The sequence below is a fragment of the Ambystoma mexicanum genome, chromosome 12 (assembly GCF_040938575.1).
Source record: "Ambystoma mexicanum isolate Mex_15411 chromosome 12, UKY_AmexF1_1, whole genome shotgun sequence".
NCBI classification, from domain to species: Eukaryota; Metazoa; Chordata; class Amphibia; order Caudata; family Ambystomatidae; genus Ambystoma; species Ambystoma mexicanum.
Window position 1 is genome coordinate 464767554 of NC_090936.1, and position 19671 is coordinate 464787224.

Sequence of the window (19671 nt, forward strand, 5' to 3'; positions counted from 1 at the left end):
CTAGGAAAGCATTATAAATCTTTATAATAATGGACACCTCATGTGCTGCTCTTCAGTTTGAGTCACTTCATGTGTTGGCGATGGTGTTGGGAGATATCAATGAACATGAACAGGGGTGGAGAGTTGACGTTTGGGGACACCAAATTGAGTCTCAATGGTCCAGCTGTGAAGGGTCTCACTACAACCTTCTGGCTTTTCTGTCCATAACGATGTAAGGCCATCAATCGTAATTGCATGAAAAATGTAGCAATGTGCAACAGTTCCTCTCAGATTTGTGGCAGCACACTCTTCTTTCAATGGGTGTTCCAAAGGTCAGCTGGCTCCCATGTGACACAACCTGAGATTCGTGACGTGTTTCTGAGCCATATTCATGCATGATAGTAGCTAAGGCGCGTTTCTGGTCACATGGCAGGAAGCCATCCCTATATGAGGCACTGACTAATAAGATACATTTACAAAAATGATTACATTTAATGTCCGTTCTAGAGAAGGGGTCAATCAGGGATAGCTGGGTATCTCCAATTGCATCTGTAAAGACCACCTTGAAGGAGACCCGACTATGGACCCTCTTGTCTTGATATCAACCTTGTTGAAATTTCTAATTTATTTGTATTTCCTATTTTATTCAATAGGATCAGCTGCATCATGCCTCGACTATCGGCAGTAGTGACCTGGAAAAAGCATACTTGGAAGATGGGTCTTCAACAGTGCAGTTCAAAGCGGGGAAGCACGAGTACGAGCTCAGTTTTAAAGGTACCACAATTACTCCACGAAGTACACATATCTGGTCTGTACTATGAAGCCTTCCTTTTCCACAAAGGCCCTATTAACAATGAATGAAGAATGGTCAGCCAAGTGGGGAATTTTGGAGAGAGCATCACAATATTTGTTAGGATATTTTGTGGATGATTAGTTCAGCAAAACCAAAGAGATGAATCTCTCATTGCAAAATATAGCACTTGCATTTATCTTGGTTTCGGTTTGCATTCATATTGTTCTGCATTTCCCACTCTATTCTTATTGCTGGGATATCGGTTCCTTATGGCTCTGTAATACCCTTTATTACCTTGTCTGGCCATATTCTCTGTGACAGCAGGAAATTCTTATTTGAGTTTGGTGAAAATAACCACACTTAAATTTATTTCCAATTATTATTTTTAACACTGAACTATACAAATGCAGAAGCCAATATAGCACTACATAAAACGTCCACACTAATGCTTTTATGCACAGTCAATAAAGATAAATACTACAATGCATACAAACGATTTGAGGTATTTTTACATTGGTGCAGCTAAACCTTCTATAACATGGCAAAGATACCAGAAAATCAAACTGGAGCATTCACCCAACTAACTGGTTGCGAATAATAGCACAAGAAAGAGTTAATGAAACAAAAAGCAGTAAGACACAACACAGACATGGAAGGCAACAGTACACTGACACAACATAGAGGGTATAGATGTGTAAAGGAAAAGATGTAGGACAAAGGAGGATGACACTAGCAAAGCCAAGCAAACGTCATTAAAAGGCACCTTTTATATATCCATACACCTATATGGAGCTCTTTTTATCATGTGAAACCTTTTTTCTTTAGGGCAGCAAAGCCATACATTCAACCACAGTTTGAGTCGATCCCCATACCTTTCAAACTTTGTTTTTAGTTGTTAGAAATGTTTTTTTTTTTTTAATTTGGTTTTATTGATTTTAAACAAAAGGAATTCACATTACATAATACATAACTACTAGCTCATGGTTACATTAAAAGAACAGAGTTTTTGGTTCCTTTTATACTTTGAAACATTGTTATATGCGTCTCCATTCTTTAGTTGTAACAATTAACAAAACATAACCCTCACCCACCCCCTGCCCCCGTTGGTTGGGCGAACATCTTAGTCATGTTTTTTTGTGTATGGGTAAAAGTGGTCATAGTTCTATTGCTGTGGGGTTTTCTCGACTGCTGGGTCTGAACCATCTTATGTCCATTTGTAGGTTTTCTGGCTTACATTAGGTCCTTGGAACTTCCTCAGGTTGGGAGTCTGTGGTCGCTGGGAGGTGTTTGTTTCGAAAGGCCAGCCATAGGGCCTCACATTGCGAGGCTTTGTTGTGCAGAGAGGCTGTGATCATTTCCATTGTGCAGATGTTGGTTGCCAATTTAATCCATTCCTTTTTTCTTGGGACTGTTCTGGATTTCCATTTCATTACCAGTGAGGCACAGGCCGTTAGCAGTAGCTGTGGGACCAGTCCTTTCAGTCTGATCCAGTCGTCTTCATTCTTCTCTAGACCGAACAGAATCAAGTGGGGATCGGTGTCTCTTTGTATGCCATCTATTTCTTTAATCCACCCCAGGACCTCCTCTTATGTATGGGCAGCCCCATCACATGTGCCAATAGTCGGCTACCTCGCCACATTCCCTCCAGCATCTTGGGCTCATTGTTTGAAACATTTTGGATGTTTTTCATTTTTGCTGCTTTCCTCCCATAGGACTTCTATGAGGCACCTTTTTTCTTTTTGCCTTGATTTGCCTACTGACCTAACTTTTAAGAGGTAAGTAAAGCCTTCTGCTTTACTTCCCTTAATTTGTGTTCATTTTGAATTTTTATTGAGGAGGCTGATCAGTCCATAAGACTATCAGGGCCCGATTATCAACAAGGTGTTAATTACCACAAAAAAGTCGTATAGAGGCTTTATGGCATTTTTGGTAATTAACTCCTATTCTGAAGTATGCACATTTGACCGAGGGTGCACAGAAAGCACCACTTTTGGAACCTATGCATTGGCTGCTAGGATTGGCTGGAAACCAACTAGCAACTGGCATTTTCCCAAAATGTTTCTTTGCTCGGCTATTCTGATGACGCACTTCCACAATAGCGCCAGGCTGAAATTGTCTTTGATGGCAGTCTGTATGGCTGTTGTGGAGGTGTGAGACCAGAGTGCTTGTCAGAAAGGTTGATTTATTTTGTAAACTCTGGTACGCACTGGGCAGCATCTTTATTCTTCACACAGTACAGCAGAAACGTGACATGCATTACTGAGATCAGCAAACATCAATTTCTCGGCTTATACACTGCCACCCATTGACTGCCCATGCTTATCGCTATGGCCATTCCCGCCCAGTTCCAACCCATCTCTGCTTAAAACACTTCCTTAAAATCATCAGGTGGTGTTCTCTGCAGCACTTTCGTTAGATTGTGATTACCATGCAATATAATGAAGATTCTGCCGAGACTTGCAATCTGACCCTTTTCTCCGAAAAGAAAATGATTGCTGTTAGGCAAGATTGTATGCAGTACCCTTAGGGTGCACTACAACAACGCTGACCTTCTGGCAGTAATAACCCAACCTTTGGTATAAGTCTGTACTACACAGGTTGGTAGTGTGGATGAGTAGCCAGGCTTATCTCAAGAGTGGTCAATGTGAGCTGTAGGGGAGTTACACAATGGTTCACAGTTACAAGTATTCAAGTAGACACTTGCACACAGGGTTTCCTGATAAAACAATTATTAATTTATTTACCAGTCAGTTAATATAAGCCTTCTTCAGAAGGGAGCACTATAAAACACCACACAATTTATACTTCAAAATTATACACTCTCATAAATACCCATTTGGGATGGCAGACACCAGAGACCTACACACACAGATGACTTCAATTACTAAGGTGCTGTTGACATTAACGTATTACCGTTGGCATTCAGAATGATTTAAGAGCAAGCAAAAAGGGAAAACTTTATTAGAGCAAACAAGATACCACAAATATTTCTTAAGCAGGCAAATATTTTCAGATCCCCCAGGAAGAGTAATTCAGTTAAAACAGGCTAAGCCAAAGTCAATAGGTAAGAGTCTATATGGGCTAAAGCACTTCTTTGAAGGTAAGTAGAAGGGTCTTTTCACAATGTTTCATAAGTCTTTGAAGAAAAATATGAATCAATGTAGGGCCACTAGCTGTTAAACTTGTGAGTAGTAGAAGATGCAAGCAACTCTACAGCGAGTGGTAAGTTCTCTTAGACTTTGTACAGTACCTTTTAAAATGAAGAAATGATGTAGCAGAAGACTTCTGTTCCTGTGTAGCTCTCTGTTCCTGGGCCTCAGTCGTGGGGACAAGAGGGAGGATGTCACTTCACTGGGACGGTCAAAACTTGCAACCGGCAAACTTCACTTTCAGTGGCTGTTCAGTGTTTCAGCTCCTCGTGTCTACCGCAAACAGCAACACTGCGGTTCTTGGCTCTCGAGATGGACTTTCCTTGCTTCTGGGGTTCCGCACTCTGTTCAGTGGGCTCAGGCTCGGTCAGTCCTGCTTCCTGGGAGTCCGGAGGATCTTCCTGCAGCTCTTGGCCAACGTAAAAACCAAAGCACACAAACTGGTGTTCCTCTCCCTGGCTCTACGGTTTCCAGCAGAAACTCTGTGGAAATTTAAGCAACTCCGAGATCGATGTCCAGGTGGCTTACATTGGAGTTGATTGGTCCCACCAACTCAAGGGGAGAAGTCGTCCTTGCAGGGGCTTCTCTGTCGATGCGAACTTGGCATTTCGGCACTGCAGCAGGGCTTCACTGGGCAAATCAATGGTCCAGGAGTTACAGCAGGCATCTTCTTCAAGTTCTTCTTCGGTTCCTTCCTCCAGTGGTTGACTCTGCCTTCCAAGCCAAAAGACTCACCTTTTATACAGTTCTCTCCCTTTCATTCCAGCATAGCTGTCAGTCACCCAGCAGGGTGGCTGTCTTTGTCAGACAGTCAGCCAGCCAATCATTACAGAGTGCATTTCGGTCTCCTAGGAGACTAAGCACAGGCAGTTTTGGGCACCTCCCTCTCTTCCTGCCGACCCGAGACACCCAGGAGTCAGAGGCGGACTTCACTCGTGAATCCCGCCAAAGACAAAACAAACAAAGGGACCAAACCTGGTTTGGCGCGCAGAGTAAATCTCAAGAAGGACCTTTTCACAAAGAAATGGCAAAAAGACTGGGGCCATTTTCACAAAAATGGCACCCCTGGGTGCTTTACTGCAGCTGCGAACGCAGCCCACGGTAAATGCACACCACGGTAGTAAAAACAAAACCACTGCTGCCAGCCATTCAGTGAGGAAAGGGTAACATAAAAATGTTACATGAGAAGTTAGACAAAAGGGGATACTAGGTAACCCCTCCAGCACCCTATTGTAAGATTGTGTGTACTGGGTCTAGAAGGTTTCAAATGTAAGTAAAGTCAATGTCACTTCACTGCTCTGGGAAACAGTAGTTTATCCCCGAGAAGGTATTTAAACGTTGGGGAAATCTAAGAGACTTCCCTGTGTTGCTGCACTAAAGGTGCTGTGTGCCACAATGTAAAAGATGATGCCTATGGAGTTTGTCAGACTCCACAACCAAAAGATAAACAGAGTTCAGAAATCACATGAAACTACATGAAAGAGTGGGGAGAAAGGGCCTCACTCTCTCCAGGTTAAAAGAATCAGTCCTCAAAATCCCAGCAAAGCTACTGGGGGTATCTAAGGTAGAGGGAATTGGCACATTTCTGAGAATTCTTCCTAACAATTGCAGACAGTGCACTGTCATGCTCTGCAATGATGCCCAGGCCCACTTCAGAATAAGTGTGCTGCCTTGGCGCCAGGAAAAGGCGCAGTGAAGCATGCTGTTTAGCATGCTTACATTACTGCGCCTCGTTGAGAATCGGGGCTTGAGCCAGAATGACTTTGTATCTCTTTATGGATTGCCCTAAAATGAAGTGTGGTAAGTATACATTGTCTGCTTATCTTTTTTCTTTGTAATGTTTGCATTACAAATACAATGTGTCCAGGATGGACTGAGCGGGTATTTTTTACTCCTACACGTTTGCAATTACCGCAAATTGCTACTAAGATTGGCTAGCACGCTAAGATTGCAGTGCCTGTCCTTTGGCCTTCTTGCTGCCCTTTGTCGGAATTCTCTTATATGGAATCCCCTTTCCCGGGGAAAGTTGCTGCTTTCATGGGCTAAGGTGTGGCCTGCATCTGAAGACTGGATGTGGGGACTGGAATTGTCTGTCCAACTCCACATCCTGGTGCCTGAATGTCTGCTGTTGCTCAGATGGTGTGTGCAGTGCCAATCTGATTGGATAGCCACTGCCTGTTTCAATGGTGCAGACTCTTACCATTGGTGAACCTGGGCGAGCTTCAAGTCCAAATATTGGCTAAACGGAGGACTCCTGCAGTCATGCTATAGATCATTGTTGAAGCAAAGACCCCTACGAGGAAGTGCAGCCACTGACAACCTGAGAATGACTCCTGCTGCAGCCTATCAGTAGAAACTCCAGTAAAGTCTTTCTGAAGCCCTGCTCATCTGCCTAATTTAAAGAAGACCCTGCTCAGTGCACTTTCACCCCATGGACCGGTGGACAACCAGTCTTCAACCCTGCTCGAGGATCTGTGCATTTTAAGCCTTCAGAAGTGTGCCTGGACCAACTGGTGGAGTGACCGGCCCACTCCTGGGCTACCTCACTGCAGCCGTTGCCATTCCAAGGGCATCCTTGGAACATGGGTGTATCTTCAGCTCGTACTACAAGATGCCTGCTCGTAGGTTTTCTGCATTTGTGCATCAACTGAAGCTATGCATGGTCTGCTCCTTGTTTGTCAATTGAAGATCGCCTGTCAATGCCTGACCATGGTGACTCCCATTGTAATCAGCCTTCTTTGCTCCCAGGTGGTGTCCTGAGGTCCCTTGCTCTGCAGAAGTCTTCATCTGTTCTCTGTAAGGTTGTTCAACTGGAAAGTGCCTGGAACTGAGATTCAACCACTGCAACTGACCAAACTAAATCCCACGTCTGAAAATGAGCACTGCGCTGCAACCGCTGGACCTCCCTGGAGTGGATGAAGCACAGAAAAATGTGTCCTTAACGGAATCCCGAAGCTCAGGTGTGCTCTCTGGGGGAATTAGTGCCACGGGGGGTAAGTTAACATATAGGTTTCTCCCCCCACCCCCTGTCTTCCATAGGGTTACATGGTCACAAACTCCTGCTCATATCCCTTTTTCCTTACTTAGATTGGTGGTGATCTAGGATCCTCTCCTAGGCCTGTCCTACTGTAGCTAATTTAAGAAAGCTACTTACCTGAACTTTAGGTTTCTTTTTGGAACTTTGATTCATAACCACTGGCATTGTCCAATCACTTAGTAAACCTACTTGAATGAGTACCTTTTGAAACTGATGATTTATGGACACCAGGTCCCAAACCATTTCAGGGCTGGACTTACTAAGTGCTAGGGAATTGTTTGATGTCTAGTCTAAAGTGGTTTTACTGAACATTATGCATCGGAGTACTTACGTGTTGGATGAAATGCTTTTCATCTTCTTTAAAGATGCATTTCTAGAATCTGGCCCGGCGGACAGACTTTAGGAGGCCACCCTAGTTTTTGTGAACAGGGAACTCTTGAGAGGTTTGCCACAACCCGATCATGGTAAACATGGAGAACAGTCAAGGCTATTCTCTGGTGAGTGGGTGTGTGGTCAGGCGTCCACAATGATTCTACACAGTAAAGCACACAATAATTCAATTTAGACAGCAATGTATAAAAATACAAATATTTATTCTCGGCTTTACACGCACTAAACAAAATGAGGCCAGCAGGATATATTATCTCACAATACGCAATATTAAACATAAATACATTCATCATAGGTTCTTAACATGCATTCAAACGATTTAATCAACTTATGAGGTAAGTGAATTAATGCAATAAAGATGGAACCAAGTCTCAAGTGAACTCTCCTTACTTGAGCAGAGCAATTCCTAAGCAGAATGGGACCTTGTCCACAAAAGCCACAATGCTTCCCCCAAGAATGTAGACTCTGTAGGTAAGTGTTAGGCAAGATTGTCTGCAGGACCCTGTGGGAGACTGCACCAGACTTGTCCTCTTGGCAATAGTTAACCCAACCTTTGGGATAAGCATGTACTACACACGTTGGTAGAGTGACCGAGCAGCCAGGCTTATCTCAAGAGGGGTCAATGTGAGTTGTAGGGTTATGACATAGAGATTCACATTGATGGGTATTCAATTAAACACTTACACGCAAGGTTTTTTGATTAAACAATTATTAATTTATTTAACAGTCAGTTGAATAAGCCTTCTTCAGAAGCTAGCAAATATGTAACACAAAAATATACAATATATACACACACTCAATTTCACTAAATCAGTAGATACCCAGTAGATACACATTTGGGATGGCACACACTTCCTACACCCTGAGGTGACTTAAACACTGTGGACATTGATATATCACTGGCACATTTAGAGCAATACTGAATTTGGTGTCAAAAGGAAAAGGTTAGGGAATAACACAATGGTTCACAAATATTCCTAAGCAGGCAAGTACATTTGAACTCCCTTAATGCAATGTAAATTAACTCTTTCCCAGCTACACAAGGTATAGAATGTGAGACTTTTTGGAGGGACAGATTAAAACACAAAGTCAGAGGCTAGAAGAGTCTATCCGGGAGCCAGGACAGCCAATGTCACTTGAGCAAAGTCTAGGGGAGCTGAAGTTCTTCTCGAAGGTAAGCAAAAAGTCCTGCACAATGTTCTAGAAATCCTTGTAGAAAACAAAATCACTGTAGGGCCACAAGCTTGGAGGCTTCTGAGGGGCAAAGCTTCAAGCAACCCTGCAAAAGGCAACCAAGACAAGTCTCAACTAAGAGCTAGTATGGCTACTCAACAAGTACCCCTTAGTTTCCAGTACCTTAGGTCTGACGAAGTTGGTTCCATCTGGCTTCTGTTCTAGTTGTAGTATGGCAGATCCTGATGTTCCTGGGCCTCAGTCGTGGGGACTAGAGGGAGGACGTCTGGGGACTCCTGCACTACGGTTCGGAGGTCGTCGGCAGCAATGGGCAAACTTCAGATCAGCAGCACTTTGCAGTTTCAACTTCTCGCCAATAGCACCACCGCGGTTCTCGGATACCTTCTGAAGTCCAGCACTCTGTTGAGATGGCTTAGGCTTGGTCAGTCCTGCCTCATGGGAGTCCGGAGCATCTTCCTGGAGCTCGGGTCTGACTTAAAAACGACACTCGATTCTGGTGTTGCTCTCCCTGGCAATCGGTTCCTGCAGCAATGGAAGTACAGCCAGCTCCGAGAGAATGTCCAGACGAGTTCGCTTTGGGGTTCATTGGTCCCACAAACTCAAGGGGACAAGTCGTCCCTGCTGGGCTTCTCCAGTCGAGGCGAATTCGGAGCTTCAGCACTGCAGCAGGGCTTTACCGGGCAAACCAACGGTCCAGGAGTTGCAGCAGGCGTCTCTTCCAAGTTCTTTTTTCGGATTCCTTCGTCCACCGGTCGACTCTGCCTTCCAAGCTAAAGACCTCGCCTTTTATGCAGGTTTCTCCCATTCATTTACAGCCAGGCTGTCATTCACACAACAGGGTGGCTGTCCTCCAAGGACAGCCAGCCAATCACCTTTGTGTGCATTTCTGTCGCCTAGGAGATTAAGCGCAGGGAGTTTCGGGAACCTCCCTCCCTTCCTGCCCTGCCAGACATGCTGGAGCCAGTGGCGGGCTGCAGCAGTGAAACCCGCCAAACACAAAACGAACAAAGGGACTAAACCTGGTTTGGCGCGCAGAGTAAATCTCAACAATGACCTTTCCAACAAGAAATGGAGGGGTGGGGGAAGACTGGGGCTATTTTGACAAAATGGGCACCCATGGGTGCTTTACTGTGGCTGCAATTGCAGCCTGCGGTAAAAACACAAAAAGGGTAACATAAAAATGTTACTTGAGAAACTAGACAAAGGGGATACTAAGTAACCCCTCATAACCCTATTGTAAAATAGTGTGTGCTGGGTCTAGAAAGTTGCAAATGTAAGTCAATTTCATTTCACTGCTCTTGGCAACAGTAGTTAAACCAAGGGAAGGTATTTAAACTTTTGGGAAATCTGAAAGACTTCCCTGTGCCACTGCACTGAGGGTGCTGTGTGACACAATGTGTGACACAATGTAAAAATAAGATGCCTATGGAGTTTGTCAGACTCCAAAACCAAAAGAAACACAGAAATCAAATCAAAACACCTGGGGGAGAGAGAAAAGGGGCTCACTCACTCAAAGGTTAAAATTAAAAAAGTACCAAAGTCCAGCAAAAGAGCTTGGGGTCTCTAAGGAGGGAGGAATTGACACTAAAATGACAATTCTCCCTAAAAGTTATTTCTAATTTGACTTGTGTTTGTGATTGTTCGAAAGAAGATTTTCAACAAGGTTACTAGGCAAGTAAATTGTGTCCTCCTTTTTCAGGAAATACTACCCAGGTTTTATGACCAAAAGACAGTGGAATGGAAGATTAGGATAGGATATTGGGTTCCCAATGTTATCCTTTGGGGATGACAACGGGGCAAGAGCGTGACCTTATATGGGATTTCCTGACCTGGCAAGGCACAAAGAAGTCCAAACAATAATAGGGCCAAAGAACAAGCAACAATCTACCATGTTTAGTAGCCATACTTGGTGAACACACACTCGAAATAAAGAAAACATACAAATATATCTGCTGCCACCAGCTTGTCTTTAGGCATATATAAAAGTTACCAAAAATCCCAAGTGTAAAAAGCTAGGGTGATGCTAAAGGATCCCCATTGCACTGCAAACAGGGGTGTGGGGGGTGGGGGGAGGGGATCGTTGAGTGAAGCTGAATGCTTTACTTCCCCTCAAAAAGTCAGAACAGGTTAAAAAACAAAGCAAAACGATTTGAGGGTCCATGGAAAGAATGGAGTGAAAGTTGCCAAAAGTGAAATCCTTCAGAACATCTTCTCCTAAGGGGGAATGTGCATTACACGGCCCGCGGTAGCGGGCGTGTAGTTATGGTTAAGTTGCTAAACTCAAAGCAAGAGCACTTTTTCGGCGGCTTATAACTTTGCTCCCTCTGGACGAGTCCTCGCCAAACTTTGCAAACAAAGTGTATGGTCGGCTCTGAATTGTTTTGCCAAGTTGGGCGAGGTTTCGTGCGGGGGGGGTTGGACAAAGTTATGGGGGGGTCCCACATTTTGTTTTTTTCCCTATAGGCTGAATGGGGAAAACCTTTGCGCACGGCTACAGGCAGAACGGCTGGATAGATTTTCACCAAATTTGCGGCAGGAGCGGGGTCTTGGGTCAGAAAGCATGCTTTTGTGTGTTTGGTTGAAATCCGACCAGTAATTATTTTGCAAAATGCTGAACTGCATGTCCCAAAAAATAAGTGATAACTGGGTCCGCTCTGCGGACCAATTTCCCTGTTCGCTTCACGGACAGAAGGTGTCACTGGCTCGCGGTACGGCGTGCTGTCGGAGAAGTTTGGACGTGCCCGTTGTTTGGCTGGAGGGAAGCGTGCTGTGCGTAAACATTTTTTGGGAAAGCCGCATTGGTGTATCGGAGGACAGTGCGGCAGCCGAAGGGCCTGTAAAATGTACCGAATGCAATGTGTTTGCGGCAATAAGGGAGGGAACGGGTGGGGGAGTGAGAAGTGGTTCATGTGACATATGTAGGCAAGTACTTTGTGTGGTGATTGGAGGCAGCTCTCGTAACGGCCCCATAGCTTCTGTCGCAACCTGTTTGGAGTGACCTCTTTTTGTGGTGAGTGGTGGCAGGTGAATTGCACATGACATAGGTTGGGTGGGAGCGCGGGTGGCTGTGCGCTGCAGATGGAATGCGGTAGTTGGGCACATGGTGGCATGCATTGGTGAATTAACGTGCCGTGGGTCTGTGGAAGTATTAGACTATTGGGTGCATGGCCGAAGGTCGTAGGCTGTAGGGCATGCACTCTAGAGCGTAGGGCTGCAACATACCCACCGCAGGAACGCATGTTTGACTCTGCATCCGGTAGAGGGTGGTGCTTTCATAGTGTGGTGTGTGCAGATTGGTTGCAGTAGGGCCAGTGTTGCGAACAGAATGTGGGTAGGTTGGCAGTGACACAGTACTCTGTGAATGGAAGTGGTTATGCCCATAGTATGTGAATGAAAGTGCACAGGGGTGCAGGAGAGAGTGTTTTGTTTGTACATTATGTTAAATGTTGCAATTTGTTGCTGCATAGCGCCATGGCAGTGCACAGTTTGGGTAGGAGTGCTGGTGGCAGTGGTGTATATGTGGATGGTCGCAGTTGGTGACATGGTTCCAAGGCCTGCCCATTGTTCAAAGTGATGCTGCGTGCCCGTGCTCCTGAAAATAGTCTCACTTACGTCTAAATGACTGAACAACCTAGCACCACCATACATATCTGAAAGAATTAATAAGAGACTTGCCACACGCCCCATGAGATCTACCAATGCCCACTCCTTGGAGATCCCTAGATTCAAACGTACCACAGTTGGGGGCACCAGTTTCCCGGTCAAAGCATCCCCATCCTGGAACGCACTCCCCTTAGATCTTAGAATGGAGCAACCTTACCCTAACTTTCGAAGTAACATTCTAAACTGACTACGATCAAATGACTCCTGATTCACTCCATCCTGTACTAAGACTTCACCTGCTACCTGATACCGGTGATCCCTACCTTACACAATATACTCGCTATCCACTACATTATTCAACTGCATTATGTAATATGTGACCTCAGTCCCCACCACTTATTGTAACCTGGAAGTGGCAGTAAATGTATATTTCCTGTATGTATGTATGTATGTATGTATGTATGTATGTATGTATGTATGTATGTATGTATGTATGTATGTATGTATGTATCTAATTTGTTCTGTAACTAAGCTTTGAGCCTACTTGTCCTGTTTGTGCCCAGCTACCTAAGGGTTTGGTGCGCATTACCAAATAAATAAACAAACAAGCGTGGTGGCATTAGGTTGCTTAGGGTGTGTTCAAGGCCTATGCTGTGTGCAGATTTGTTGAAGTTGACCCAATGTTGTGAAAATGTTGTGGTTAGTGACACAATAGTTTGTGAATGGCTGTGTGTAGGGGTGGTGGAGGCTGTGGTATGTTTGTGGATGCTGCTAATTGTGACCTGTTTTTGTGAATGGGTTTTGTATGGTGTGGGGAAGTTGCGGTGAAGTACTGCTACCGTATGTTACGTTTGTGCATAATGTTACCTGCCCACATGGGTGTTATGTTCACTGTTGCAATTTTTGCTGCATAGCTCCATGGCAGTGAACAGGTTGGGTAGGAGTGCTGTTGGCAGTGGTGTGTATGTGGATTGTCGTAGTTGCTGACATGGTGACATGCATGGTTGCATTATGTTGCTGTGGGTATGTTCAAGGCCTAGACTATTAGGTGCATGGCCAAAGGCCGTAGGCCATGCACTCAAGAGCCTAGGCCTTGAGGACACCCACGGCAGTAATGCTTTTTTGACTGCATCAGTTAGAGGGTGGTGACATGTAAAGAATAGTTGTGGAGCACATTTGAGCCGTTTGTTTGCTTATATAGCGCACTATGACCCAGAGGTATCTGGGCGGTTGCAGTACAGATAGTAGTTACATATGGTTACAGGTGGGCATAAATACATAGTACAGCTGGTACATAATACAGATGTGTTAGGTCACAAGACATATGCGTAAGTACAATATACAAGTGATCAGTACGGGATGTAACAATGAATTGCAGGCGTCACAGCGTTAGACAGTTTTTGGTTCATTTTTGTTCAATAACCATGAGATGACATGACTTCTGAATTCTTTAGGAGATTGTGTGGATTTGATGTTCTGAGGAAGTGTGTTCCATAATTGGGCGGCAAGAGCCAGGAAACTAGTTCCGCCTGCCTTTTTAAAGTTGTATCTGGGCACCACAAGGCAGGAGGTGTTGGTGTATCTAGTGGTTCTGGCTGACGATTTGTGGGTACATTTATCTGTAATATATGGTGGGGCTCGATGGTTCAGAGCTTTGTGGGTAAGGCAGAGTGTTTTTAGGTCAATTTTTACTTGAATGGACAGCCACTTAGTGTCTTCGTAGCCGAGAGGTGCTCTCTTTTCAGAATGTTTAACCCTTTAAGTGCCATGGGTATTTCCCCCCCAGTGCCAGGGCCTTTTTTGATGATTTCGGTATGTGGCCATTCAATGCCTTGTAACTTTTTTGTTACATGAGATATCTCGGTCAAATTTGGCTCCTTTTTTTCCCCACATGTAGGCGGTCATAAGGCCACCCAGGAATCCTAGGTTGCTGTAGGGGGGTGAGAGAAAATAAGCAAAAACGGCAAACATTTTGGGGTTTTTCAAAAAATGCCAATAAAAAGATGTACAAAGAAACCTGTGGTTTTTTCCTTGTAAGAGCTAGGAACAAATGGTTTCCTGTGCTGAGTTCCCCAATTTCCTGGCTTTCAAGAACAGGTTGAGTGGAAACGAAAAAAAAATATTTTGATGTGGTTTTCAACTGTTTTGTGAGAGGTAGGCGATTTTGGCCATTTTTGCCAATTGGACATGCATGGACGGAACGGAAGAAAAGGGTATGAAAGCCGAATTGGAGGACAGAAAGGCAAAGGGTATGAAAGCCGAATTGGAGGACAGAAAGGCATATATTTCTGAAAAGTAGACAAAATTCCAAGTTTAGGAAGGGGTGATTTGCGTAGGTCAGGCAAAAACTAGGTAGGGGAAAATGACATAGATTGGGGGAAAAGCGGGAAAATGACTGAAAAAAAAGGTATGTGTTGGAAATGGTTGGCTTGGTACGGCAATGGCTTCTATGAATTTTGAGAAAAGCAATGCTCCGCTACATTCCCCTGACTCTTGCAGTTAGGACAGCACACATTATTTGTAGTGTTTTACAAAACAAGTAATACCACAAGCCAAAAACTGAGCCATGCTACACAGGAGTTTTATGCTCACGGCCTGAACAGACGCACTTAGCATGTGTAAATGGGGAAAACCAATGTGGTGAGGAACGGCAAGCATCCATTTTTTGAAAGAGCACAGCAGACCTTTTCAAGGGTAGGTGACTTGTGCAGGTTACAAAAGTGTATGGTGCCTAAAGCAGCGACTAAATGTAGGTCACATTTGGGAAATTAAAGTGTTGTGTGACAAAGGGCACCAGCAAATGGGTCAAAATGTTATGAAGACCACACAAACGCAACAAATGTTATACCTTCCTGCGTTCCCACAGGTGTCCCGATGAAAACGGTACCACACATGTGTGGGTGCACCTACCTGGGCGCCAAGGGGAAAGTCTAAAACACAGGTAACCCCAAGTCTGTTTCGACACATGAATTTGACACTTTCTCCAGACAAGCACAACATACAGATATGGGCCTCGGGTGTCCAAGCCACCAAGGAAAACAGGGAACCCCATGCATTTCTGAAAAGGACACCCGTGGGAATCCGCAGAGTTATGATTTGCGCAAATCGGCCCAGAATTTATTACCCAGAAGCCCCGGCAAAGTCTGAAATGTGCTGAAAAAACCCACATTTTTCACTGTCGGGGTTCTGGGTAAAACATTCTGGTCCGCTTCGCGCAAGTTGTGCCTCTGTGGATTCCTACCGGTGCCCTCTTTTCAGAAATGCATGGGGTTCCCAGTTTTTCTTGGTGGCTTGGACACCCTATCCCCAAATCTGTAGTTTAGCTCACCAACCCCTTTTGTGGTTACCAGTGGGTTAGTCGTTTCCCTTTGCGACTAGATTGGTGAACCCACACATGTGAGGTACCGTTTTCGTTGGGACACCTGTGGGAACGCGGGAAGGTATGACATCTGTTGTTGGCAGCGTGTTTCGGTGGTTGAGCAGAGTGAAATGTCTGGAAATTGTGTTTTTTACCCCCAAATTTGGAATTTGCCGGAGCATCTGGGTAGTAGATTCTGGGCCGATTTGCGCAAGTCAGACCTCTGTGGATTTCCACGAGTGTCCTCTTTTGGGAAATGCATGAGATTCCCTGTTTTCCTTGCTGGCTTCGACACCCCAGGCCCAAATCTGTAGGTTGCCCAGATGAACAAATTGTCCTGTGGCGGAAGGCTTGGGGTTACCAGGGTGTTACCCTTTTCCTTTTGCGCCCCCGGTAGGTGCACCCACACATGTGAGGTACCTTTTACGTCTGGACACCTGTAGGAACGCGAGAAGGTATGAGATCTGTTGTTGGCAATGTGTTTCGGTGAGTGGACACAGGGAAATGTCTCTGAAATTGGCTAGAAATTAAGAGAATTCTCATTTTGCTCTGGCAACCCACCGAAACACACCACCAACAACACATGGCCTACCTTCCTGGGTCCCTACACGTGTCCCGATGAAAACGGTACCTCACATGTGTGGGTGCACCTACCGGCGGCGCAAAAGGAAACGGGTAACCCACTGGTAACCCCAAGCCTTTCGCCACTGCCCATTTTGTTCATGTGGGCAACCTACAGATTTGGGCCCAGGGTGTCAAAGCCAGCAAGGAAAACGGGAAACCCCATGCCTTTCCCAAAAGAGGACACCCATGGGAATCCACAGAGGTCTGCCTTGCGCAAATTGCCCCAGTTTTTATTAGCCACAATCCCCGACAAGTGTGATATTTGGTGGGGGAAAAAACACAATGTTCACTTTGTCTGGGGTTCTGGGTAATACATTCTGGGCCGCTTCGGTCATGTCAGACCTCTGTACATTCCCACCGGTGTCCTCTTTTGGGAAATGCATGGGGTTCCCTGTTTTCCTTGCTGGCTTCGACACCCTAGGCCCAAATCTCAAGGTTGCCCACATGAACAAATTGTGCTGTGGCGAAAGGCTTGGGGTTACCAGCAGGTTACCCTTTTCCTTTTGCGCCCCCGGTAGGTGCACCCATACATGTGAGGTTTATTTTTCGTCGGGACACCTGTGGGAACGCGAGAAGGCATGACATCTGTTGTTGGCAACGTGTTTCGGTGAGTGAATACAGGGAAATGTCTCTGAAATCGGCTGGAAATGAAGACCATTCTCAGACATTTTGCTCAGGCCACCCACCGAAACACACCGCCAATAACACATGGCCTACCTTCCCGAGTCCCCACACGTGTCCCGATGAAAACGGTAGCTCACATGTGTGGGTTCACTTTCCGGGGGCGCAAAAGGAAAAGGGTAACCCACTGGTAACCCCAAGCCTTTCACCACTGGCCATGTTGTTCATGTGGGCAACCTACAGATTTGGGCCTAGGGTGTCGAAGCCAGCAAGGGAAATGGGGAACCCCATGCATTTCCCAAAAGAGGACACCCGTGGGAATCCACAGAGCTCTGCCTTGCGCAAATTGCCCCAGTTTTTATTAGCCACAATCCCTGACAAAGTGTGATATTTGGTGGGGAAAAAAACAATGTTCACTTTGTCTGGGGTATCTCGTCCTTGGCACTTAAGGGGTTAATGCTGCCCTTAGCGCATTATTTTGCAGAATCTGCAGCTTGTTTATTGATTTGTTGGCACCTATGTATAAACCGTTGCAGTAGTCCAACTTGGATTGTATAAGTGCTCTGGCCAATGTGAGGCAGCTGTCAGTGGACAGTAAGGGTCTGCAGGCCCTGATAGCTTACCTGTATAGGCAGTGGCTGAGGCAGTCATATTGACTTCTTTAGTAAGGTTGCAGGTGGCATTGAGGTAGAATCCTAAGGTTTTTACCACTTTGGCTATAGGTATTTTATTTCCATCTATATGGATACTGGTGTAGTTGGGGCTTAATTTTAGTATGTTGTTGGGTGATCCGACTATGAGCAGCTCAGTCTTATTATCATTCAGGCAGAGGCCTTGGATCCTGCAGCCGTCTGTGTCGTAGGTACCAGATAGTGGTAGGAGTATCTGGGTGTCATCAGCGTAATTAGTATAGGTGACACCCAGACGGTCCAGTTTATCGAATAAAGGCTTTGTAAAGATATTGTACAAAGTGGGCGATACACGTAGGTGATGGGGATTGGATCTGCCACTGCTGTAGGCGGGAAGACGCGCACGGTCCTATTGTCAAGGAAGGACCTTATCCACATGATGGCAAAGTTTGAAAAGTGACCAGCTGATGACAGGTGTTCACATAGTATGTTGTGGTCAACCAAATCAAAGGCTGCCGACAGGTCTAGGAGGAGTAGAATGGCAACTTTGCTTTTGTCTTTCAGGTCATAAATTTGGCTTTTGAGTTCAACAAGGGCTGTTTCGGTTCCATGTTGTGGTCTAAAGCCAGATTGACGAGCTCCTAGTATTTTGAGCTCTAGGTAGTCTTGAATTTGCAAGTAGGCTTCTCTATCTAAGATTTTCAGAAGGAAGTGGACTGTAGTAATCGGCCTATAGTTGGTGGGAATAGCCGGGTCAAGAGTTTTTTTCTTGAGTAAAGGGAGGACCCAAGACTGTTTTAGGTTACTTGGGACTGAGTTATTAGCGAATGAAGAGTTTATTAGTTTAGTGATAAAGGGAGCTAAATCCCTGGCCGCATCTTTAATTATCTGTGCAGGGCAGCTGTCGCCTTTGCAGTTCGAGGGTTTTAGTGACGCTATAATTTTTTGTACTTCTGGGATGGAAACCTTGTTAAATTTGAAACCTGAGTTATGGTCAGGGGTGGAAGGCAGAATGGGGCTAATTGGATTAGCTGAAGACAGTTGGCGGCGTTTGTCTGCTATTTTGGTCTGGAGTCCTGAAATTGTGTTGGAAAGCGCATTTTGGATACTGGTACAACAGTGTTTATCCTTAGTACTGGTATCTATGGGGGGGTTGGGGTTCTCTAATTCTCGTAAGGATAGGGAATAGTTCCTAAATTTTGGATCCTGCTTGATTGATTCGATCATTATAGGTTTCTTTTTTAGTTTGGATGATCTCACTTTTGTAGGTGGCGGTGGTATTGAGGAGGTTGGTTTTGTTTTCTGGGGTAGGAGATAATTTCTAAAGTGTTTTGCGCGGAGTAGTTTGAGTTCAGGGGTGAACCAGGAGGTCAGATGTGCTCTCGGTTTACCTTTACGTAATTTGAGCAGTGCAATGGTGTCTATAGCTTTAGACATGGAGTTATTGTAGGTGTCAACCAGTAGATCAGGGTCATTGGTGTCAGGTAAAGCATTAGGGTAGGGATAACCAGGGGTATTATGTCCTCGGCTGTAATATTGCGTTTGTTTCTGGTAAGGCCTGGTGGTACAGCTGAAGGCTTTATTAACTCGGAGTTGTTTGTTAAGTTCTAGGGATATGAGGTGATGGTCAGACTTCACAAGTGGTGTGGGGTCCTTGAGGGTGATGTTTCAATTGAGGTCTACTATCCAGTCGAGCATTCTTCCCTTCTCATGGGTGGATAAGGTACAGACTTGAGTGAAGCCTTCTTCAGTTAGTGCAATGGCTAAGGAAGTAGCAGGGTGGTCATTAGGATCATTGTAACCAAGGTTGAAGTCCCCTAGAATAATATTTTGTGACATGAGTTTGGTGTTATTGGCTGCTAATGAGGTTATGTCTTCCTCAAAAGATCCAGGAGGACCTGGCGGTCTGTATATAAGGTGGATAGTGATGCTATTTTTGGGGGATGGTTGAAGCTTGGCTGATAGGAGTTCGCAAGATGTCAAAGAAGGAGAAGTGACTAATCTCATATCTAGTGTAGATTTGAAAATGATGGCAGTTCCTCCTCGAGCGTTGGGGTCTATCTACTCTGATTATGGAATAATTTTCTGGAACAGCTAAGGTAAGGGAAGGGCCTGCAGCGTCATGCAGCCAGGTTTCCGTTACAGCAAGGAAATCGAGGTTGTTGGTCAGAATGAGGTCAGCGATCGCAGTTGCGTGGGCAACGAGGGACCTAGCATTTAGGAGGGCTCCTTTTATAGGTAATTTCTCTGTCCTTCAGGACATGGTTTGCAGTGTTGTCCACTAGGTTTTTTTA

The 19671-nt window shown here is 45.1% G+C and overlaps 1 protein-coding gene across 1 annotated transcript in view; it reads left to right on the forward strand.

Moving 5' to 3' along the window:
• LOC138513668 (protein mono-ADP-ribosyltransferase PARP12-like) overlaps nt 1-19671 on the forward strand; it is a 294555-nt gene that overhangs the window by 212121 nt on the left and 62763 nt on the right. Inside the window, exon 7 of the mRNA XM_069628728.1 lies at nt 633-753. Coding sequence (XP_069484829.1) covers nt 633-753 — 121 coding nt within the window. The remainder of the gene's footprint in view (nt 1-632; nt 754-19671) is intronic.